Here is a 25324-nt window from a genome sequence, read left to right as displayed (position 1 = left end):
AATACTGTACGGCAATGTTTGCCAGCAGTGCTGGGCAGGAAATTGGGCCATATGCTATCACCTCTCCTCCACCTTGTGGCACACAAACCTGAGCGGTCCTGATAACCAGTCGGGAAAAATGAATTTCTCTTAATCACAGTGGAGTGTTCATGGAAACCGCGCTGGATAAACGGCTGTTTATTGGTTCAAAAACACATCTCCAGCGCCGGGATGATTCTATAAAAAGCTGCATGTTCTGACAGAGGCCTTTAAAGCATCACGAGTAGAAGAACATTGACTGTTGCGATAACATCAGTGAGTCAACAAATAGTGCTATTGATCCAGTTGTTGTGGATTCTGAGGGTGCTTGTTTGAAACAACAATTAATCTTATCACGTTAATTGGCGCCACGGACGGCCGGAACTGCCCTGGCATATTTGAACAGATATTAGCTCATCGTGGCTGTTTCTATTTACACGAAACTCTGTGGACATTTGCGTCTACGCTGAACGGTTCCACTGGCAACCCAACAATCACATTAGTTTTCAACTATTTCGAGCCAACGCAACAGATGAAATTTCTCTGATCATAACCAGATTCTCAGAGGAGAACAATGAACGAACACAGCAAACAAATAATCTGTGCCGCAGAACTGGAATCCTCCAGAGCAGATTGTGTTTCACTTCTTTAATACAGTGAACAGCGGCGGCGTTCTGTCCTCTGCAAGTAGAGCATGACAGCGAAGCTTGAAAAAATTGGATTTGAGATGATCGGACTTGCATGCAGATCCTAAAGATTCAGTCATGAAGACGGCATTGTTGCTTCTATCAAGGCAATCGCACAACTTTTCAATGACTGCTATCTGACTACAAGTCATTTTAGTGCAGAGGCTCCTCCAGCCTCCTCCTTTTCCCTGAGAAAGTGCTGCACAACCAGACTGGATGGAGAATCACAAACATGAAGGTGCCTTAAGAGTGCAAGGCAAAGCATTTCCTGCAGCACAGCACTGACACAGCACTGTGTGCTGTCACAGACTCGCTTTCTGCTCCACCCTCAGTAGGCAGATATTAATATTCGGCCTCTTCTTACATAAGTCGGCAGTTCAATATGAAGCATTATACCGCGATGCTGCCCCGAGTGACACGAGCAGTTATGCACTACTGTTCTTTCCCTGCCAACACTGCATCTGATATTACGAGAAGAACAAACTTCTTCTGAACGACAACAAAGTTGAAAAAGATTTTTATCATTATGGACTTTTTAGGAACTTTTGGAAATACAGAAAAGTAATCAGTGGAGTTCTTGTAGTAATTAGGACTAAAAAAAGGTTAAATCAGGACAAATGCAGGTTATAATCACTTTTAACACAACTATAAAGGTGAAAATGTTTTAAATATTTGATCTCTGAGGAAACTGTTGTAAATGTATTAAAACATAGAACTCAATGCCAAGCAACCCACAATCCCTTTAGGGGTCACGGGGTTGCTGGAGCCTATCCCAGCTACTGTTGGCCAAAGGCGGGGCCACGCCCTGAACAGGTGGCTAGCCTGTCACAATCACACACCCAACAGTCACACATGGAGACAATTTAAAGTCATAAAATAATATTGGCGCCTTGAACCCAACACAGGTAAACTCGCAGTAGAATCAGATAGAGGAGGATTGTTTGGTTAACACTTTTCTCAACTTTTTTACAGAAGTGCTTTCAAGGGCAACATGACCCATCCATCACAGTCTGCTTTTGATGAGTATGATCTCGATATCTGTGGCGTTGACACGGTCTCGCACCTCGTCATTGTGATGAAATGATCCCAGCTTATCATGAGAATGGATCTCAAGTGTCTCTGTTGGATTGTCCTTAAAACCTTGATGTGGTGGAAATACAAGGTCCAGGTTTCACGGCACGGGCTGTCACTATACTCTGGTTGACAGGGACTGGATTTATGTGGCCAAATTTGTTTGAGATGGCAAAGCCAACACCTGCTGTTGAGTCTTCACCAGCCCTCCAACAGATGGTATGACTTCTCTCCTTGAAGTTACCAGTGCCTAAACACCTGACTTCACTCACTGCACAGTTATCTATTCCAGTATTATAGAGTTCTGTGCATATGATTGTAGTAGCGTGTTCTGGTCTGACGGATGAATCACTGTGATTAGTTGTGGAGACATTTAACGCAGTCAGGTTTAGTTGATCACTCCTCCTTCGAGAGGGACTAACACTCTTTTCAAAAGTTGTAGCATTATTTTAGGCCCTAAGATCCTTGCCCTAAATAATATGAGGCATGTATTTGTACTACCCACACATGCACGGGGAGAACATGCAAGCTTCACACCAAAAGGTCCCACTCAGGATTTGAACAATAGCCTTATCGCTGTGAGGCAAGAGGGCTATATTTATTATGAGGTGCTGAACGGATAAATCCACCTGATTTACACGTGACGCTGATGTTTGAAAGATGTAGATGTTTTAAAGTTGAAATAAACATCAATATTGCCTGGAGAAAAGCCACCATCTGTCAACTGGAAGGTCAAGAGTTTGATCCCTGCTCCTCCAGTGAGGCAAAGGGTCACGGGATGAAGCGCTGCGACAGAGAAAAGGCAGTAATGGAAATCACTGGATGAAGACAGCCTGTGTGAAAGCGCTTGGATTAATCCCGCAACATGATACTCAGGAGAACCAATATTTTATAGTTTATAAAAAAAATAAAAGCATACAAAATCCTTAGACCAGCTTAGACTAGAAGCAATGAGCAAATTTCCAAACATATCAATAACAATCTGATTATTGTTTTAACAGAAATTCATCCAAACATTAAAATGAGAGCAGCATTTTGTACGCAAAGACTTAAATGTGAGGTTTGATCGCTCTTTATTTTCTATTCTTGTGCTGAAAACTGACCTTTAAACACATGAGATCCATCGCAAATCAACCAGCAAAGCGTTCAGAGTCAGCTGATGCTTCCAGACTGCAGGTGCTGAGAACACTGATGGACAAAGTCAAAGAGAAACAGACTCGTTGAGTTTCTAGTGGATTAGCGGTGGCTGCCTTTGCGCAACAGAGCATGAAGGACAATTAGCAAAAGGGGAAAAAAGAAAAAACCTGGCTCTGCTTTCTGTCACATTTATAAGCTCGCAGCCAGAGAGACCTGGATAACAGAAGTAATCAGGCAGAGCAAAAGAAAAAAAAAAAAGTTCAGAAGACAGGATTTACGTTTAAATGATGGTGAAAACCTATCCCTCCATGGGGCCTGTACTTTGCTCTGTGGTTACGTAACCTAAGTCCAGTCAAGTTAAATCTCTGTGTTTGGAGCCTGTGCCATCACACATCAGTCAGCCCCAGGCGCTTGGAAACTAAATGTAAAAACTGTTAAATTTAGACGAAGAACACAAAAATATGAGCAAACAAAGAAGAAAAAATAGCAACACAGAATACAGAAAAAAATCCCCCAACCGCCGGGTAATGCATGCATCCAGTGTTATAACTGAGTGCAGCAGCGCGGCTGCAGCCTTACTCATCAATATCAAACCCATAACCATTTAAAAGTTACGTAAGCTTCCTGCTGTTAACCGGGGTCCTATAGGTCAAACAGAGTCAGGCTGCTGCTGCTGCTGAACCGCTCAGGTAGTCAGAGCATTACGCCCATTTGTCACCATAGAAACCAGATAGTGGTCAGATAAGTATGCACTGGGATTAGCTCGTGTGTGTGTACTGCATTTGTACATACTGTGAAAGGAAAAGTCATTTACATTAAAGACAGAGTGTGTGTTAAAGTTACATCTGCTTAGTTAAAAAAAGGATTTGTAAGAAAGATTTTTATTATCTAGTAAAATTTGATTGGTGTCAATAGATATTTTACCATTTCTTTATTTATTGTTCCTTCGATTATATCAAAGCTCTATAAGAAGTTCTTTTGTTTGACTTTAAGTTGTGATGTTCGAGCCCAGACGTGCAAAACATGAACACAATTTGAGTTATTGTGTGAAGTAGACTTCCTGGAAGAAGACTAATTTTTCCACGCAGGAAGATCCGGCTCAGAGCCACAGATGAGGACTGTCAGGGAGGAGGAGGAGTGAACCACACAAGCTTATTTACCTATTCTGGACTTCATTTTAGTGGAGTGCAAATTCAAGTCGAGAGGGAACATGAGTTTGGGGAAACACAGTAAATATTACAGAGAGGGAACTTCCAGTCAACTGTAAAAAAATGTAGGGGTTTTTAGAATGTAGGCTGTATGATTGTAAAATAGAAAGGGAAAAATACTTCCTGAAAGATATTTAAAAAAAAAAACAGTTTATCATGTAAATTTGATCCCCAACAGATACTGATGCTTCTATAAGTTTGGAGGGTAATTTGGAGAAAAGTGACTTGATGAATAATATGGATTGGCCTTCGTCAATAAACTATTGTTTTTTTCATAAAATAACATAAACATGAAGAGAAAATATCTAAAAAAAATAGGAAATAGTTTACAACTTTTGCATGACTGCCTTTCAAAATAAGACATCCTACACTATCATGTCAATGCAGCGAGTGCAGTTGAAAGTGTAAAGTCATCAATTCTATATAAAAAAATATATATATTTTACGGTTTCTGATGCATTTCGGCATCAGAATTTAGATTTAGATTTACATTTAGATTGTTGAGAACACAGTGTGAGAAGCAATGTGTATCACGTTAAAGGTTGTTTTAATGAGCCTGCATTCACCCAACCACATTTTAGAGAGTTGCTGTCTCTCTTTGTTGATCCACTACTCTACTTACATCCCATAATGCTCGGCAATGGTGGTCATTTTGGTACAGTTGTTCAGCTCTGAGGATGGAGTCTATTCAGATTGAGGAAACTCAGAGTGAACCGGAGCTCAGTCTATTGGAAACGGACCAAGACTACTTCAAAAAGATAAGCCCGAGTGGTTCCTGGTTGTGGACTAGGAACCACTCGACTGTCTTTAGACTAAAAATTTGCTCCGAATTATCGGAAGCAAACTAAATGCGTCCAGTCTGAATACACCCTAAAACTAATAATTACTTATTTTTTTACGTTATTATTCTCACAGCTTTTTTTTTTCTTTTTTTGCAAATCCAACTTAAATTTTATGTATTTAATCTTAAATCAAAGTCCAGCCACATATCAATATATTATAAGTCAAGTTGGAGATTTCTTATATTTAAAATCAGCATTTTAAGGACACCATGTTATGTCTAAACGAACACTAAAAAAATGATTTTTAGTGTCTGCACAGCCACAAAAGTACATAAGATGAAGATAACAAATCACAGACATTGATGATGGTCAAAAGGTAAAAATACTGCTGAACAAGTAAACAGTTTACGTCTGAAGTCTCAGGCGTGCTCAGGCTCAAGTCTTCATTTCTGGAAATGTAGTTAAAGGTTAAAGTCAATTAATGCATCTCCAGTCCAGTAAACATTGAAGTTGGGTCAAAGTGCTTTCCTTTGGCTCCATTTTTAGTCTTTCACATGACATGACAAGGATAAAGTCTGAGGAGATGACAAAGCTGAGAGATGTGTAGTAAAAGCACCGCAGTTTTACCAAAAAGAAAATCAGCAAAAGCACTTCTAAGATTCTCTGCTTCAGTATGTTGATGCAGGTAATTCCAATGGAAGTGAGGTGGCTCAAATCATTTCTGCTTAAGAGCAGCTGCAGCACAGACACTGCAGTAAAATTGTTTTGATAAGCCCTGAAGTTAAAGTTAACCAGCTCTCCTGTTACACCAGCTGAGAGTGGCGGTAAGACGCAGGAGCCATCTGAAAAATCACACACCTTTTTTTTTTCTACGAGTCTTAAAAATAGGCTGTAATTAGATCTCAGTGGAGGGAAATTAAAAATAAATGATTTCTTCTTTATTAATGTGGTCCCCCTGCAGTCTGAAGTCTTGCTGCATGTGTGCCAGTGTGGCTGCCTTTTCCCTCTATGCTCTATACTGGAGACTCACAATGGACTTGTATGTTAATGTATATCCACATGCGTAACTTGCATCCACAAAGGACAGAAATATAAGCAGTGACCTGGACATGGATGTTGGCGCAAAATGACATACTTACAGATTTAAACACAGAGCTGGTGTGGCTTCGCATTTCTGAGTCTAGACATGTCAGGTTGTCTCCAAACTGCAGGACAGCTGAGATGCTGTGGAACACCATCCGAACACTTTATATGTTTTTAGAAACAAAGTCAAAAGGAAAAAACTGAGTTATTCCAGAAACAATTTTGTCAGTAAATCACTTTAATGAGACACACCTCACCCCAGAGAAGGAGCTCTTATTTACCAGACTGTGCAAACACACAGTTCTGCGACACAGAGGTCACCAGCTGCTTTAGGAAAAAAAAGGTGGCTTTAAATAAATGCACTATGTTTATCTCTTTGCAAATTAACAGGCTCTTCTGTCTGACCCCGTGCTCTGCACCTCCTCATTTAGGCGCACACGTGCAGGACACGAGCACCATGTCACCTGAGTTCTGCCGCCAATTAGCCCAGTTTTCCGTCAGCTGGAAGAGGCGGAAGTCAAAACGTACACAGGTCCACATCAAGGGTTTAGCTTAAAATATTCAGTAAATTCTCTTTTTGTGCAGCAGATGATTGCAGGACATTAAAAAACAGTTCTGGTACATAATTCTAGGATTTCTCAACTGTAATAAAGAAAAAGTCTGGGTTACATTTCAAACAGCCATAGAAAACCACTATACATCAAGAAATGGACAATTAGAAAAAGTTGTTTTGTTGCATTTAAGTAAAAAACAGATAATTTAAAGACACACTCCAATAAAAATCATGTTTTTTGGTGTTTTTAAAATGTCCTTGTGGCATTTTCTAGGGATGGAGGATATTCAGAAAGGAAATTAAGCTTAAAATTGTCTTTAAAAGTAATTCTTTATTCAAATCGATATGAATAAAACCATGTACATTGTTAGTTATCTGGCATCTGGCTTAAAACTGAACTGCTGATAGCTCCATTGTTGCTCCACATTTTTGTTGGGGAGGTGAGGCACTGTAAGCTAGCGGGAGAGCATGTAAACAAGGGATGATGGGAAATGAGTGCAGGCTTACTAAGCGCCAACAGTGCCGCCCACAACTCAGAGTCAAATTTCTAATGGACTCTTGCCTCTCTGCAGAAACTATTTTAAGGAAACTATTTTCCTTAAACGATTTTTGCTAAAATAAACAACATATTCATAATTTATCAACCACTGGGAACACTTTGTAAATATATAAAAATATGATTGGAGTGGGACTTTAAGGAATCCTTTTATTGTCTTATCAAATCCACTAAATTCCATATTTAGTTTTTTACATTTTACAAAAACAGATCATTTTAAAAAATATATATCCATATATCTTTACAATATATAATAGATATTTTCAGATATATAAGACCACCTTAAAAAAACGAATCCCAAAAATTAAGAATGTTTTTGTATAACGTGATCATTATAAAGTCCAATCAGTACAATTTAAAATATTGATGCCTCAAATATTAGTTTTCGGCTAAAAAAAAACAAAACAAAAAAAATTTGAACTTCCTAAAAACTGATGACACAAGTTTTACAAATCTAACTATTACTTTAAAAAACTCAGGTTTTTGACATTTTTTTGGCTTTTTTTTCCTCAGATCCACATTAAATCTTAAGATCTAAAATGTAAAATTCTATTAGCACAAAAAAGTTCTTCTTTGCACAGTTTTGTCACCGTTTGCTGAATGAACTACATTCCCGAGCAGTTTCACTCACAATCGTCTCCTTATAAGTCAATGTTCGACAGGAAGTCTTCCTTGCCTTCATTTTCTGTGGCGGTGACGCTCTGTGTGGCGGTGGAATCCTCCGTAAAACTTTTTTCCAAAGCTGCATCTTCTGGCTTCAAGCTCTCCCCTTTGGTCATCACATAGAAGAAATATTCAAAGCCGTCTCCGTAGCTGGAGTGTTGGATTGACCAGCCGTACTGGCTGCGAGCGTAGAGACGCTTCCTGAAGAAGGGCTGGGCGAAGGTGATGGAGATGAAGCGGCCTTTGGGTTTTAGGCACCGACTAATCTAAAGGGTAGAAACACAGAAAGGACATAGAAAGAATTAGAGAAAACAAAGTTTTCAACATTTATCTGGCAACTTTTACTGACTGCAAAGTGAAAAACAAAACTATATGTTTAGATGTTCCTCAGGACTGTAAGATCGAGAAAAACTCACAAATACCAAATGATGGGATGATGAAAGTTGTCAGAAACACATGAAGCATTTGCTTTATTATGGTAATTTTTAATAGTTTATAAACTGCTTTTAAAGACACATCCTGATCTGCTATTGTCGTGTCTATATGAAGGTGTTTTTAACCCCCGGAATGCCACTGAAAGCAGGATTTGGTGTTAAAAAGACACGTGAAATTGAAATTCCAACTCCAATTATCTTTTGATCTATTGTAAAATTGCTCCTAAATGACGATTATGCTGTTTTTAGGCAAAAAAAAGAAAGGTGTCGTTTTCTAGGACATAGTAGTAAAGGCAGTAGTTCATCAGAAAATGGCCCCTGAGTTGTGAGTGTAGCTGTTGGCCTAACGCCAAACCCTTCCCATCATCCATCTGTTTATTGAGGCAAGAGTGTGGCGATACATGTCTCACGATACTATACGTATCGCGATATATCCCTAGAACGAATTTTACTCTTCTTTTTTTTATGAGTTTTACTTAGAAAAAAAGCTCTACCTGAATATTAATGTCTTTCATTGTTACAAAATGGATACATTATTTTTATTTAACCCTTTAACACCTGAGGCGTCGTCGGTGACGCTTAAACACAAAATCTTTAACATACTGCAACTTTTAAACCTCACTTTCTCCTTCAGAATCTACTGGAATTACATTGAATGTGTTAACCGTGAAAAGTTACAGTAAATCATAGAACATAAACACTGGAGCTCCAGTGTTAAAGGGTTAATCGTCACATGTACAAGTTGCTTTTACCCTCAAATTCATGGTGCTTTTATTTTGGTAAATTAAGAAATATCTGTTCTTAAAGGGATAGAACAAAGAGGCTCAATTTGCTGCAACTCGACACACTTTAGGGCCGAACAGGATAAACAGTTATTGAACACTCTGAAACAAAATTTTTAAAACTTTAAAACCATAACTTTAACATAATTATGTAATAGATATACAGCATTACCTGCAATAATGTTAGTGTGAATGCTGTAAGCTGAATGTGGCCACTGAAGATGCTAGTGCTGATAGCTGAAGAGGCTGAAATTGATAGTTAAAAACACTGAAGCTGTCAACTAGCTAAAATATTAGCTAAATGCCAAATTAGCCTAAAAAACTAAAGAAAAAAATACTTAGGTTAGCCAAAACAGCTAGCATGTAGATGAAAAAATAGCTAAACTTCAAAATATTGTAAAAAACTGAAAAAAGCCTAAATTAGCCAAAACAGCTAGCATGTAAATATTTGACTAACTCCAAAAATGGCCGAAAAAACCTGAAAAGGAAAGCCTAAATTAGTCAAAATAGCTAGCATGTAGCTGAAATATCAGCTAAACTCCATTCTAAAAAAGAAAACAAAAAAGCCTGAACTGGCCAAAACAGCTAACATGTAGCTGAAATATTAGCTGAACTTCAAATAGTCTAAAACATCTTTAAAAAAGCTTTAAAACCGTATCTTTTTAACACAATGATGAATAATAAAAACGGCAGGAATACTTTTTCTGAATTAATTAACTTAAACCTTAGACAACTTTCAGTATTTTACTCTCCATCAAAATATATTTTGTCAAAATTATACTTGTTAGAATTAAGCGCAAGATAACATCGGGTCATTAATAACAATAAAAAAAAATGATCTGGAGACCCGGATAGAATTACTTGGCGGGCTGGATCTAGCTCCTGCAGCTCTGCAGAAACTATGTCCTAGAAAATGACTTTTCTTAGTTAAAGATAGTATAACTATAATTAAAAGACAACTGGGAATACTTTTAAAATAGATAAAAAGAGGATTGGAGTGGGACATCAATTAAATCCCTCTCTTATCCAGTAAATTTAACAGAAACATCATTGTGATTGAAAGAAAAAACATCCACATTGGTCTGAAACTAAATCTGCGATATTTCCGAATCAATCCGACATGGACATCTGACGAACACGCAGAGGAGGTTTATAAAGCCCTGACATCATCCACAGCGGATCAATGTGTGGCTGCGGGCTGCTGATTGATGTCTTTGGATGGATTCATGCCAGGACTCGCATTTGACCGTTTCAGGAGCAGGCAGGCTCCAACCAGAAGAGCCACTCTATGAAGAGCACGTGAATCTTCTTCTCACATTCATATCCAGGAGCCAGCAGCACGAACATGAATTATTCACTCGCCACTATGACATGGAAGACAGGCGAGGGGAAGGGGAGGAGGGTTTCTTGGAAGTACGGATCCCGGAAAGTCAAATGTGGTGCAAATAAGAGGGTAGAAAAAGCTTGTTTCTTAGATATTTAACCGGAAAGACATGAGTTTCGTTATAAAAATAACTGGGCAAAATAGAGGATGTTTGCATCTTGGTAAGAGGTTTAAATCGCTCTATGACATCCGTCTTATCCAACTGAAATATCATCTCATTTAACAAACAAATTTGTCATTTGAATGTCCGCTCATTTATTACAGTAAACAACTTTTTCTCTTCATTTTTTTTGCACGACGAGCGTTGCAAAACCTGCATTTGATAACACCAGATAACCTTGATTTAACTAAACAAATAGGTGATGTATCCACATGGAAAAGTACTGATGATTCAGGGAGAAACAAACAACTTTTCCCAATATTCAAAGATTATTTTTTATATTCCACCTGGGTGAAAAGCAGGAATCTTTATTTGAATCTGTCAGTGATGGATTTGTTTTTTGGTTCTTTGAAGTTATGCAAAAGATTCTCAACGAGTGCAATTTCCCAGCAGCCCCACCACAACTCTTAATTACTGGAGCATTATGTAGATGTGCATGAGCCTGTAGCTCCAGAGAAAAACGTCACAGCTGTGTGGAGAAGTGAGATCACTGGAACCCGAGCCGGCGCACACCTACAGCAAACAAATCAGCCTTAACCGCTGAGGCGGCCGTCACGCAGTTACTCAGATAAGAAGTTAAATGGCGTAACCGCTTCAAAAACACTTACATAATAACCCCTAGCACCATATATTTACACATTTTATTGCATGTTTAAGCACAATAACTCACCTGACAAGAAAACTCACTCAATTAACACCGAACAACCTACACACAAATGAGAAAAAAGGTCATTTCTATAAATTAAAGGTCGTGTTATCCTGTACAATAAAGGCTAGTGGTACCATAAAGAAGTAAAAAAATGATCAACGAACACAAAACATGCTTTAAAGTCAATCTAAGTCAGACATAATTGATGTAAAGTAGAACAAAAGCTGTTCTAGACACAGAAACACACAGCCTCTTCTGAATTATTCAATGTGGCGGAGGAAGTCTTGGCCTTAGTGGCTTGACCCGTCTGCAGTCTAATACAACTAAGGGGAAAGATGAGATCTGGAGTTGAGTTTCACATACAAATTCACAGATGATGTCACTTGATGTCAAAGAAATCCCCCTAATTGATTTTTTTTTTTTTTTGCTGTAAAGAAATAAAAATAATAAACAGCGTCAACTTTTTTGATGCTTTTCTACCTTACAAAGAACTTTGACCTTTTCACACACTCATTCACTCATGCTATATAAGGCGCCAACCTGTAACCACCAGGAGTGACGTATGTGTTCTGAGCTGTTATGTATTCAGTGGCCTTCAAAAGCTACAGCTTTGATTAATGCAAGAACCATAACAGGAAATTACTGAAAACTCAGCGGTGAAGAGGTTCAATGGTGACAAAGATTTTACTAAAAATAATAATTCCGTAAAACCCTTTTCTCTCTTCTTTTAGCGTCACACATGCCCACATTTATCAAACTCTGAAAAGCAACTGAAGTGCATCCTTGAAATATAAAATGCTGTGTTTACAGTGGGTCAACCAAACACGACTGTATCTTCAGTGATAAATCTGTATTAGACATCATCACGCTGCTCAAAGCAAAACTTTAATCCCCTGATGTCATAAACCGAACTAATGAAAAAATCGAAATAAGCACTAAAGTAGCACTTTGATCATCCATTGGTCTATTTCAAAAGCATTTCTAGTGGTCTTATAAATATGATTATGTCTATTTTAGCCCAAAATAAAAAAAATGTTTTCTAGGACATAATTTCTGCAGAGAAGCAGGAGTTTTATTGAAATTTCTCTCTGAGTTGTGGGGAGTCGGTTAGCGTGGAGCAAGCCCACCCCCACTACCCGTCACCTATCTGTTCTCTTGTGGACGTTTTAGTGTTTTTTCTACATCATAACTACAAGCTTTTTCCACCTGCATTTTTTGTCTGCTCCTGATTCACAACAATTTGAATAAAGAAATACTCAGAAATTTAATTTTGACCTTAATTCTCTTCATGAATTTCCTCCATCATGAGAAAACACAGTAAAAGCACATTTTTCTTAAAAAGAGTCTTTAAAAGTATTTTTTTATTATTAAATAAATGCATCTTCGTGCCCTCAAGACGACTTCTTGTTAAACATTTTAAGTATTTTGAGAAACATTTTTAGTCTTTCAGAGTTCTGAAAAATGAACAGCATACATGTCAGCTCACGTCCTTGCGTTACCCTTTCACAGTAATCTGAGAAAAGATAAAACGTTGGTCCAAGAATGACATTTCAACCACTCTGCAGCCTTAATATCTCAGATTCACTGCTCTGAGTTTCTGTCCTCAGCGGGCCGCAATATTACCATTCACCTTCTGCTATCTCAGGTTTACCTGAGGAAACCGCACCTGAGATAAGTGAATATCTGTGGTGGTCAGATGAGGACAGGGTGTCGGGGAGGGGGTCATCTATATCCCCAAGATGCCCACCAGGTTCTAAGCTAAACTGAAAAAGATAACTCTAGGGAAAAAAACTGCCTAACAGAATGAATGAAAACACTTTATTTATATAGAATTTTACAAAGTCATCAGGATACCTGAGAGCTAAACAATCAAAGGGGACAGAAAAGGTGAATCTAAAGAATAAAAATTCTTAAAATTCTACATGAAATGCAGATAAAACTTAAATGAAACCAACAAAAGAGAATAATGTACCACAGACTGATAATATTTCTAATTTTTCAATCAAAAAGGTCTAAATTGATGTTTAAAACTGTATTACTCTAGTGGCTTTTCATAATTAAATAATACGTTAATAAATCTAAAAAAATATTTAAAAACTTTTCATAATTTCAAAATAGTGTAAAAGAAACCCTCTACAAATAAGACGATGAAACAAATCTGGGAACTTTTAGAATACATTTTTATGCTTTTAAAATGCATACAGCTAGTAAAAAAAATATGGAAACTCTTTGGAATTACTTGGTTTTATGCATAAACTGGACACACGATTGTGCCTAGTAAAAACATAAAAACATATTTTGGTGTGACTTAAGCAAAAATTGTTTTTCTCCATCATTGAGATTTAAAAAAAAACATAATTTGTTCATTTTGAACAGAAATTAAGGTACTCCCAAAAGGTTCGCATACTTTCTTTTGATACTTTTTGTATTTGTTTTTTTAATTTTCAAAAATGTATCATGCTTTTATTTTGTTATACTAAGTGTTTTAATTTTGCACAACCTTTAACTTAAAGGTTTTCTTATTGTTTGGGTGCTTTGAGGCTTTCTGTCATGTTTTAAAGAGTTGCCTCTCTGTGCAAAAAAACCCTATTTTTGTGCAAGTTAGAGGTGTACTTGATTAAAAATATTTCACAGAGGGGCACATAGTTTAGGTCAAGAACCACTATTTCAAAGAGAAACTTTATGAAGTCATGTTCTGGCACAAGATAGTAGATTGTTAACACAGACTTTGACCTAAAAGAGTGGACACAGTGGGTGTGGAAGACTAAATATAAGTTTCTGCTCCATCTGTAGTGTGACTTTAAAGTCCCTTCTAGCACATTTCAAAGGGAGAGCATTTCAGGGTGCTGTGCAATTAAAATCATATATTCAGGATGGAAAAAGTGGAGTTCAGTGTGGTTTTTATTTTTTATTAATTCTGCATACTTTGTTTGCTAAGACAAGGAAAGTCACTGTAGAATTGTATCTGTAGCAAAACAGGCTCAACAACTGGGACTGTAGAAACACAAAAGCTGGTGTGGCTGCATGAAACGATTAGAATGAGTTCTGTTCACTGATGCTAGTAGAGCTGAGTCTGAACCGGGTCAAATCAGGCCGTAGAAAGGTGACACGGGACTCATCTGTTCAAAAGTATCCACTTTGAAGAAAGACAGAAAAACTGTTTGACTTGGAGGGATTTGCAAATCAAACTGTTTTAGAAAATCTTTTAGATACAAATCGAGTAGAAAGATGGCAAAACTGATACCAACTTATTTACCAGATTCGACTGAAAGTGAAAACATCTAAAGGCTTTTGATGCTCACCAAGAAAATAAAAAACATGTATATTTCTCCTTTTTCCTACTGGTGGACAGTGAAGCTTGAGGGAGGATTTTGGAGGGGCAAAGCAGAGGTGGAGGTGAATCTTTTTCCGAGCGTGCACCCACTTCACTGTGGGAGAGGCGGAGATGATCAATATGTAAAGACAACAAGTGGATGCAATCCGTGGAGAACAGAGCTGCACAGTCCCTGGCTACCTTCCTCTGTGATGCACACCTACATCCACGCACAAACTTACCAAAAAAATCTTCACACATCCACGTGGCCGTTGTGTACAAAGCCAGCACATATTCAAAGTGGAGCAAACAGCCAAAGAATAGATGGGGAGAGCTTTAAATCTAGGTCACTTTTTCTCACCATGTATTATGAATTTGGTTCGGAGTTCTGTGAGCGTGTTTGCAGGAATCATGTTGCTCTGCAGACCCCCTCCCTGAGGGAAAATGGATCTGAAACCAACAGTACTCCCCCCTATCTGTTTCACTTCTTTTGTAGCCTGCAGCTTTGGATCGCAAAAAATGAAGAAATGTCTTGCGGAGATGAAGACACAAAAAAGGGAATGAGTGAGAAGGAGAAGTTGAGAAATTAAAAAATAATAATAAGAGGCGTTCTATTAAATTTTCCTTGGGTTATTCCTCATTTTCTTGTCTTTTTCCATGTTTCAGGCCATATAAGGTATGCTTCAAGCAAAGTAAAATATCAGTGCTGAAATTGTGAATTGATTTGACTTCAAGTCATAGTTCATAGTTTGGATTCAATTTACTTATTGAAAAAATTATAGTGGTGTAACAAGTAAACAATGGATTGATTATGATCCAACCACATCGATCTGTTTGAGGCAAGTCGTGAATGGAATCAACCTACACCTACCAACCAAAGAACCAAAGAACCAATAAAGCAACCAACAAACCAACCAACCTACCAACCAAAGAACCAATCAAACAACCAACAAACCAACCAACCAAAGAACCAATCAAGCACCAACAAACCAACCAAAGAAGCAACCCACCCAACCAACCAAGCTACCAACCAAATAACTAACCAACCAACCAACCAACCAAATAACTAACCAACCAAACAACCAATCAACCAACCAACCAAAGAACCAATCAACCAACCAACAAAACAAAGAACCAACCAACCAACCAAAGAACCAATCAACCAAGCAACAAACAAACCAAAAAGCCAAAGAACCACCCAACCAACCAAAGAACCAATCAACCAACCAAAGAATCACCCAACCAATCAAAGAACCAATCAACCAACCAAAGAACCAAATAACCACCCAACCAACCAACCAATCAACCAACCAAAGAACTACTCAACCAACCAGAACCAAAGAACCATGCAACCAACCAACCAACCAACCAACAAACAAACCAAAGAATCATCCAACCAACCAAACAACTAACCAACAAACAAACAAACCAAAGAACCACCCACCCAACCAACTAATCAACCAACAAACCAACCAACCAGAGAACCAATCAACCAACCAAAGAAACACCCAACAAACCAATCAACCAAATAAATCACTAACCAACCAACAAACCAATCAACCAAAGAACTAACCAAGCAACCACCCATCTTCTTCTGCTCATCTGGGTTGCAGGGGCAGCCCAGACTTCCCTCTCCCCGGTCACTTCCTCCAGCTCCTCTGAGGAGACCCTGAGGTGTTCCCACCCCTGCCAAGAGACATAGTCTCTCCAGTATGTCCTGGGTCTTCCCCGGGGTCTCTGCCCAGAACACCTGCCCAGGGAGGCGTCCAGGAGCCAACAGGACCAGATGTCCGAGCCACCTCAACTGGCTCCTCTCGATGTGGAGTAGAAGCGGCTCTACTCGGAGCTTCTCATCCTATCTCTAAGAGAACACCCAGTCAGAGGAAACTCATCTCAGCTGCTTGTAGTCAGGATCTCGTTCTTTTGGTCCTGACCCAGAGCTCATGACCATAGGTGAGTCCTGGAACAAAGATTGACTGGTAAATTAAGAGCTTTGCTTTCTGGCTCATTTCTCTTTTCACCACAACATACATAACTGGTACAAAGAGCACGTAACGACTGACGCCACTACAATCCGCCTTGTAGTCTCACACTCCGATCTTCCCTCACTAGTGAACAAGACCCCAAGAAATGTAGACTCCTCCACATGAAGCAGGAGCACTTCACCCATCTGTACCATTATGAAATCAATTTAGCATGAAATAAATTGATCATAATTGATATTGGAAAATACTGTTTGGATTTAGGCAAAGTAGGCTTTTTTTTAACTGTAAAGTGAAAAGTGCCATCACAGCAGACAACATACAATGATCAACCAGGATTACAGTACAATGTGTGGAAACATTGAATTTTACAAAGTAATGTGACCATACAATGTGGTAGAATGTTCTAACTATATTTTATTATTTTGATGTAGAAAAACAACAGTGGGCTGAACTTTCTGAAGCTAAAATATGAATGGGTATGGCATTAATTCTTGTTTACTTGTTCATTTGAACACATATTTAATTTACACTTAATTATTTTGCAAGAAATACGAGGAATCAGAAAAACTTCACCTGGACTATGTATTTATCTAAAGTCACACTGGTCCGGGATCAGATTTAGATCAGTGATCATTATAGCCCTACAGAATTATTATAAAAATCAAGTATATTTTTCATTCTTCACAGCACAACAATTTTATTTTGTTGAGAAAAAACAGTAAAACTGAAACTTAACTTTAAAGCTGAAACTTAGGTAAATTTGACATTTTAAAAAGCGGTTTCTGACTAAAAACTTTAGCGAAAATTGATCTTACTGGGTTGTTTTGAGTCCTAAAATCATGTTAAAGGGACGACTAATCGGCCCTGAACTACAAAGCAGAGCATTTTCTCAGTAAGCATTCTAATTTTTTTGTCGGTCTTAGTGCTTTTTGACAAAAAAAAGGACAAAAAGCGTGGCAGAAATTAGGATTCATTTCAATCTGTGCCATTGATCTAAGAACTGGAGCAGTAAAGAACAACAAAACGTGACTGCTCTGGATTCCCCCCCTTCCCCTCCTTTTTTCCTACCCACCTTTCCTCCCACAATTTCCTTCTCCTCACCCCGCCCACTGCCTCCTCGGATAAATTATACATCACAAAGCCTCTCTTCCTCTCTCTTCTTTTGCTCCGCATCTTTGAAATCCCGACTTTTAGAACAAAACTTCTCATCTGCCGGAGCTTTCTTGGTGAACGCGCACCGTGTCACCACGGCGACTTCTAGGTTCACCATCCTTCCCTCATCGCTGTGCGATACGGCTGGTTGTGCGGGGAAGAAAACAGCATCCTGTCTTTAGAATAATGCAGCTCTTCTGGTAACACCTTGTGTTGCCATGGGAACAAAACTTTCTAATGCATGTAGGTCATAATGGGGTGCCACTCAAAACAAAAACACCAGACCTTGATCCAACAAGAAAAGTCATAAAGTTTTGCAACAAAACAAAATGAAAAAAATGATATATTTATAATTTGTTTCAAATGTTACGTTTTTTTTTGGTTGTCAAAAGTCTTTGCAAGCAGCTTCATTTTTTATACTACTTTTAGTGAGTACAGAAGATCAAGAAAGACGGGGAATTTTAATTTTTTGACAGCAAGCTCAGCTCTGAACTGGGTCAATGCTGATGCAGAAAGCTCTGATGTGGTTACCCCCTTTGTGAGAGGAGAAACTCTTGTCTTCAGGCTAATTCTGCACGATGAATAAATGTTGTGTGTGTTGTGAGTCTGTCTAAAAAAATCAGCATTTTCACGTTCATCTCCCATCCTCCCCTCACGGCCAACTGGCACGCGTTGCTAAAATTAAAACCCCTCTTCATCAAAAATAACCGTCTCTTGCTTTTATCTCTTTTTTTCCCTTCTTTATCTTTCCACTCCCCCTCGCTGACTCCTCATGCTTTATGCCTTCACTTCTCCACTGGGGACAAGAAAGAGGTTTACTTTAATTACTGAACTACTTTTCACACCAGCAGAGAAAGAGAAAAAAAGACACCCACACTTGCCCAATGTTCTGCTCCCAGCGCCGTCTTTCATGCATGTTTGGATCATCATCTAATTCCATAAAGACTCTTTAACTATGGTCACCATTTCTTAAGAAGTCCCAGATTTAAAGGAGCGGTCAGAAAATCTGGATTAATTAGGAAACGTTTGCTTATTCCTGGCTCAGTGGGATGAGAATAATGATGCAGACTTTGTGGAAAACTTTGTCCTGGGTGGGAATGCACAGAGTCAGCGAATATGTAATTAATAAACTCATCTGCCTTTCAGAACAGTTCAAAAGTGTTTAAAACTCTGAGGGAAAAAAGAGCAGCAGAGAAACTGGAGCAAAGAGTGAGTGGGTGATACAGTGACATGCTTGGCTTCAAAGACAGCAGAGCGCGGGAGGAAAAAAAAAAGGGAGTTCCTCCCGCTTTTGTTCTTCATATTCTCTGTGCCTCACTTTTCTTAGAATCTAAATCTGATGCTAGCTTATAAAGTGTGGAGACAATCTCTTAAATGCACTTTCATTTGAATGTTTGTTTGTGTTTTTGTTTTTTTGCATGAACTTTGAGCTTTTATCAGATTACATTGGTTCAGAAAAAAAAGTACTCTTACTTATTAGCAGAACATTTTAGGATAAAAAAAGATCCCTGTTAGACAAAATGTTCCAAAATATCCACTCATCCATCTAAATAATTAAATTCTGGTGTTTCAATCACTTAAAATCATGCAACTCTACTTGCTTTTAAAAATATTTTTATAAGAACAGCCTGCAATCAGGAGTTTGGCGTATCCAGCTACAGACACACCAAGCATAAGGCTACTGAAAGCACATTCAGCCCATGAAGTTCACACTAGGCAAACAGGGAGGGGCTTCTTCTTTTTCTATTGTTAACCAGTGCATGTCAACTTAACAGTTGGAAGAGGCTTGGTGCAAAATGTCAAAGCAGAGCAAATCACAGCTTTATTTCAGACTGAATCGGAATTCTTCCCCTACCCCTCCAACTGTAGGGGCATTTGAAGGGGTAGAGTTGTCTGAAATGTTTTTTTAAATTTAAGTAAAGGCCCTTTCTCTTAGCACAACCTTTTTAAAGTTATAAAACTGATGTTATCTATTCCGAGCCCGAGCAGCTTGTAGCTGACTGGCGACTTTTGATGAAGTGGGAATAACGTCTGAATTTAAAGACACTATTTTTCCATAACTCTGAGTTTGGAGGACTTAATTTAGGTGTAGGGAGAAGCTGTAGGGGTTGGGGAAGAATTCAGATTCGGCTTTAGTGTCATATCATTCCAAGAGGGCACAAACTTCAATTATGATTTTTCCACCATGATCGATTTTCAAACGGTTGGCACTTCTGTGAATTAAAAGTGATGCCATACATATGTCACTACCAATGCGTTTCACAAGTGCTACATGCAGTTCTGCCAGTTATGCCACATTGACCTTGGAATATTGATCACCTCATCTTCTCTAGCAATGCTGATGATTATCAATTCTGTGCAAGGTGACCCATCAGTGAACAGGACGCCAGATCATTGCTGCATTGTCCAGGTCACATGGTCTTGTGGCCTCTGCAAACATTCAATGTCTTGGTGTCAGTGGAGTCCCTTAAAACGGTCTACTAGTAATCAAGTCAAAGCGGTGGAGTCGAATACAAATGGTCATCGAGTCATTCAAAAACATGCTGACGGATGAGAAAAGTACTTTGATTTACAGCAGATATATTCAAATTTCTGCCACAGCACTTGCGCTCATCATCAACTATAAAAGGAGACGTCGGCGTCTTACTCAGAAAGCTTTGTGGGAGCAGCTACGGATGACGAGAATTTGGGAAATCATGGTTGATGATTTTACATAGGATCTATGGATCAAACAATTCTGTGTGACACCCTCAACTCTTGATGAGTTGTATGATGCTGTGGGACCTCCTATGGGGCCTTCTGTGCTCAAGGCACTGCACAACTAAACGTGGTGTCTGGTTGTTGGTCACATACATTTAAAAAAAGTGTTTCCATTGCAGTTTTGTGAAATAAGTCAATTTGCCTTAAAAAAAACTCCTCTTTTTTGTCAATTAATGCAATATTTTTTTAAAATTGTCACATTTCCATTTGGTGAATTTACTATCGCAAATGCAATGTGAGCAAATTCCTTGTCAATGGAAACACAGCTAAAACACAAATGAAGTATTCCAGTATCCCAAAAATCTGTGACATGAATTAAACACTGTGTTTACGACATTCACTGAGTTTTATACAATGTCCCAAACTTGTTTTGAGTGGTGTATTAGTAGATAAAATCAGTAACAATTCGCTTTTTTATTGCAATGAACTAAAATGGATTATTTTTTCACCGCAGTAATCAATATGATTATAGTTGCCAATAAAATAAAGTGTGAGCTTTATTTACTGTTCATTATTTCAATCAACCAAGCATACTTGTCATCACGGTAATATTCCATAAGGATTTTGTAGGTAAACGCACCGCCGATGCTAAATGCCACTCTTAGTTTGGCACATCTTGCACTGCAGCTTATGCTTTACTACTTCACATAATTACCCACTTGTTTGTGCTATAAGCTCCCTGACAGCAATGCAAAGTCCATTAACAGTGACATAGTGTGGATCCACCAAGTGCCAAAACAGCAACAACTACATCAGTGAAATTGTTTCCATCCGTTTTAATGGGCAGTCGGAGATAAAGAGCTTGGCAGCAGCTGGAGAAGGAGGGAGGCGTCGTGAGAAAGGCAGAGCAGAAAGTAGAAGTGGGCCAGTGTGTCTGCCTGCTGAAGGGTTCCCCATGGGAGGAGAAAAGGACAGGACAGCAAAGTTAAGGTTCTCACAGCACACTAACACAGTGCACCTCATTTAGTGGGCCACTAGAACAGGGAACCCACAGAAATGGAGTTATCGTGACGCTAAACATGTCGCACCTTATCACGTGCTCCTCACTTGTCCTGGATGCATGAATGGATTGTATTCCATTGGGGTTCAATGACCGGACTAATGACTGAACAAATGTCTCAGACTCGAACTGAGTGGATTGTGCTGACATTCTGGTAAACTCAGTTTGATCTTCAATTCCCTCTGATCACATGTCAAACTCTTTGAGCAAAACTCAACCCAGATCTGCTCCACATCAGGGACACATAAATAAATTAGCTACTATTTCTCCAAGGTTTGTTTTGAGAAAATCCATGGTTAATGACCCTTTTCTTCTGTTAGTTTGTTTAAAACCGCAATACAATACATTACAGATTTCAAAAAGGGTACTTTTAATTAAAATTATTATAAACGAACAGAAGTATTGTGTAAAAGTATTATATTCACACATAATAACTGACTTCTGATGTAAATTTTAATGGATAAATAATGTTCTTCTGAATATTCAGATGTGCCCTCAGATACTAACGGCTGGAGATGTTTCTGGCTGCTTGAAGCTGCATCAACTCTTGACTCCTAAAATCTTTGTCCTTTTAGAAGTTTTCATTTCTTTTCAATAGCTGAAATTTCAGTTGCATTTTCCCTCAAGAAGATATCTCTTTGTAGATTTGATTTTAACTTTAAAAAACAGTAACTTTCATTGAATAGAGATAAGAAAAAGACATGATTGGTCAACTCACATATCAATCAAAAGTCCAGTTTAGCATTTTCCACATATCAAAGTAATTTATACCACGGTGCATCCACCTCTTACACCTTACATTTGCAGAGCTGGTTAAAAGCCTCATTTCCACTGAGCGGTCCGGTCCAGTAAAGTCCGGTATCTTGAGCGACCCAATAAACAGTACCAAACTCTTGGGGGTTAAAGGTCCATTGAAAAGTAGAACAAAACAGTTGGGGCTGTAGCTCCCGTTGAGCAGAAAGTGATGACGACATTAGAAAGCGCCAATATAGCGCTCGTTTAAGCTAACGTTTGTAAGCGTTCGGGTTTTTGCGGTTTCCTGTGAACTCTTTTCATATTCAAAGGTGGAAATAAGAGTCGACAATGAATCCATAATTTTCTGGAAAAGGAAAAGAAGAGGATCAACAGGTGTCATATTTCCTGTAAACCAAACTATGTCAAAGAAGGAGAGAAAAATCCGCACATAAACACGCCATGTTTAGAGTCACCTTCCTCACAGAGCAGCGCCCTGATTTGTTATATATTTATTAACTTTTAAGCTCTTTTAATTCTTTTATCTTAAGAACTGCATTATCGAATTGAATTTTAATGTGTTCTGCCATGCTGAAAGATAATTTCTGTTCATTGAACAGACATTAAAGTCTATCTATCTATCTATCTGAGCTCTTTTTCAAGCAATACAGAGTCCACTGTTGGTTGCTGTTCCTAAAAGTGGACACAGCCTCTTTGTAAATTGATTTACAAGTGATCCATCCATGTTATTTTGCCTAAAAAAATGACTAAAATAGCATAAATGTTCCCTTGTAACCTCAAAATGAGAGTGAAGAGGAAGAACTAGCATCAATATGGATCACGTTGTCTACTGGGGTTGGTGAAAAACTGAATGAATATAGTGAGATACACGTGCCTTTGGGCCCACTCACATCACACCATTCAATCAATGCCGATAACACGATGGGGGCTGAGCGTTGTCGGCTCCATTGAAATCTCCTTTTACCATCTGTGGCTGCACACCGCTACCAGACAGCGATGGTTCCTCCTTCTGTCAGCGTTGAGTCACGCCACGCTCGTCTACATCACCAAGATATTGTTTTCAGGTTTTGTTTTTGTTTTTTTGTGGGTAGCTTTATTGTATGATCTCTTTAAATCCACGAGAATCCAGATTAATGCTGAATTGATAATTGTGCCTTTTGGTAGTTAAATGCCAAGTTGATGCAACTTTTAATCCAGATAAGTAAGTCTTAAAGAAAGATTTAAAAGCTAAAATACATCAAAATAAACATGTATTTTCATTCCCATTCCTTCTTACTCGAAGACATTGAAACAGCTTATACAGAATTTACGTTTGTTTACAGCAGACTGCTCTGTTATGACGAGCATATGACAAATTTTAGTTAAAAAGGTTTGAGATTATGCTTCTTAGAGATGCAAAATGAAATAAATCCATCATATATGGTAAAACGTCTGTTTCCCCCATTATTTACATACTTTAGGATCACCAAAACAAATCTTACAGAAAAAAAATAAAAAATAGAAATCTGGAGGAGTGCTTCTACTGTCATTGTTTGTGGTGAACGGACACCCTGCCAGACCTGGAGCACAGTTACCTGTGACTGAGTGATTGTAGAGAACATTAGACAAATTAGGAAACTCCTGCAAAGCACAGGACTGCTGCAGCCGTGGGCAAGCCAGTTTCCATAACAACATAATACTTCTTTTATTTATTTATTTATTTATACAAACCCAAACAACTTGATACAGTTCTTTCTTGGGGTTTGGGTGAAATCAAGCTCTTGGAGCTGCAGATGAAGCGTAAATATTCTGAATCAAACTTTTGTTCTTGCAGTTCTTTCAGCTTAAATTACTGTAAGATCAATCAAGGAAAAATACTTTTTCATTAACTGTCAAACTATTCATATTTTTGTGAGTCCTTATATGGAATTATTTTGTAGCTTTAAAGATAACCATCTTTTGATCAATTGTAAAAGCGTTCCCAGTGTTTTTTTTAATCATGATTTTAGCGTTTTTAGCCAAAATCCAAAAACTTGTTTTGTTTTCTAGGACATAGTTTCTGCAGAGCAGCAGTAGTTCATTAAAATTTTTCTGTTTATTTGGACATTATTGTTGGTTTGTGAGTGTCTTTCTTTTCTACATTTTATTGCAAGATTAAAAGTAAGTCTTTTTTATGTAATATATTATTTCTGTTATTGATTTGATTGCTTATTGGGTCGGCCTGGTGAGGAGGAGGAGAAACCAGCGATAAAAGGACCCCTTGTTCTCAAGGTGGCGTGTTTTCCTAAGCATCTTGTGAAGGTATCTCTGTGATCTCAAGTATATTAAATGTAGAGTACAGTAGTTTGGTACACCTTACAAGAGATGTAAATTCTAGATCAGGGGTGTCAAACTCATTTGGACAGAGCGCCACAATCCAAAACAGAATAAACATTTATTGAACACACAAAAAAAAATTTGTTAAACTTTAAAAACACAGGGCTGCACGGTGGCGCAGTGGTTAGCGCTCTCGCCTCACAGCGAGAAGGCCCCGGTTCGAATCCCGGCTGGGACCTTTCTGTGTGGAGTTTGCATGTTCTCCCCGTGCATGCGTGGGTTCTCACCGGGGACTCCGGCTTCCTCCCACCGTCCAAAAACATGCTTCATAGGTTCATTGGTGACTCTAAATTGCCCCTAGGTGTGAATGTGTGTGTGATTGTGGCCCTGCGACGGACTGGCGACCTGTCCAGGGTGTACCCCGCCTTCGCCCTTCAGCAGCCGGGATAGGTTCCGGCAACCCCGCGACCCCGAAAGGGAAGAAGCGGTTAAGAAGATGGATGGATGGATGGATTTAAAAACACAACTTACTGTGAATAATAACAGGCGGGCTGGAATATTATTCCAGAATAAATCAACTTAAATTAAAACAAATTTCAATATTTTACTCTAAAAAAATATATGCTGTCAAAATTGTACAAGTTAGAAATATAGTTGAACGTTTTACAAAAAATGTTGATCTCCATAAAATGTATCCAGGTTATATGTTACCAGCGGAAGATAACATCGGGCCAGTAATAACAATAAAATAAAATGATCTGGCGGGCCGGATTCGGCCCCCGGGCCATGACTTTGGCACATGTTAGTTGAATCAGAATAAAGCAGAGTGGGGAGCCGATTGTAACTTCTACGTCCCAACAACAAGCTTATATCAAACAGAATTTTTTTGTCTGCTAATAA

The 25324-nt window shown here is 38.5% G+C and overlaps 1 protein-coding gene across 1 annotated transcript in view; it reads right to left on the bottom strand.

Moving 5' to 3' along the window:
- Positions 1 to 7224: 7224 nt before the first annotated feature.
- The window catches only part of ece2a (endothelin converting enzyme 2a), an 86812-nt gene continuing 68712 nt past the window's right edge, over positions 7225 to 25324 (bottom strand). The window contains exon 4 of the mRNA XM_024273259.2: positions 7225 to 8023. Within this exon, the coding sequence (XP_024129027.1) occupies positions 7736 to 8023 (288 nt within the window). The 3' untranslated portion in view covers positions 7225 to 7735. The remainder of the gene's footprint in view (positions 8024 to 25324) is intronic.

Source organism: Oryzias melastigma, linkage group LG17 (genome assembly GCF_002922805.2).
Source record: "Oryzias melastigma strain HK-1 linkage group LG17, ASM292280v2, whole genome shotgun sequence".
Taxonomy (NCBI): Eukaryota; Metazoa; Chordata; class Actinopteri; order Beloniformes; family Adrianichthyidae; genus Oryzias; species Oryzias melastigma.
This window is presented reverse-complemented; position numbering and strand designations above follow the sequence as displayed.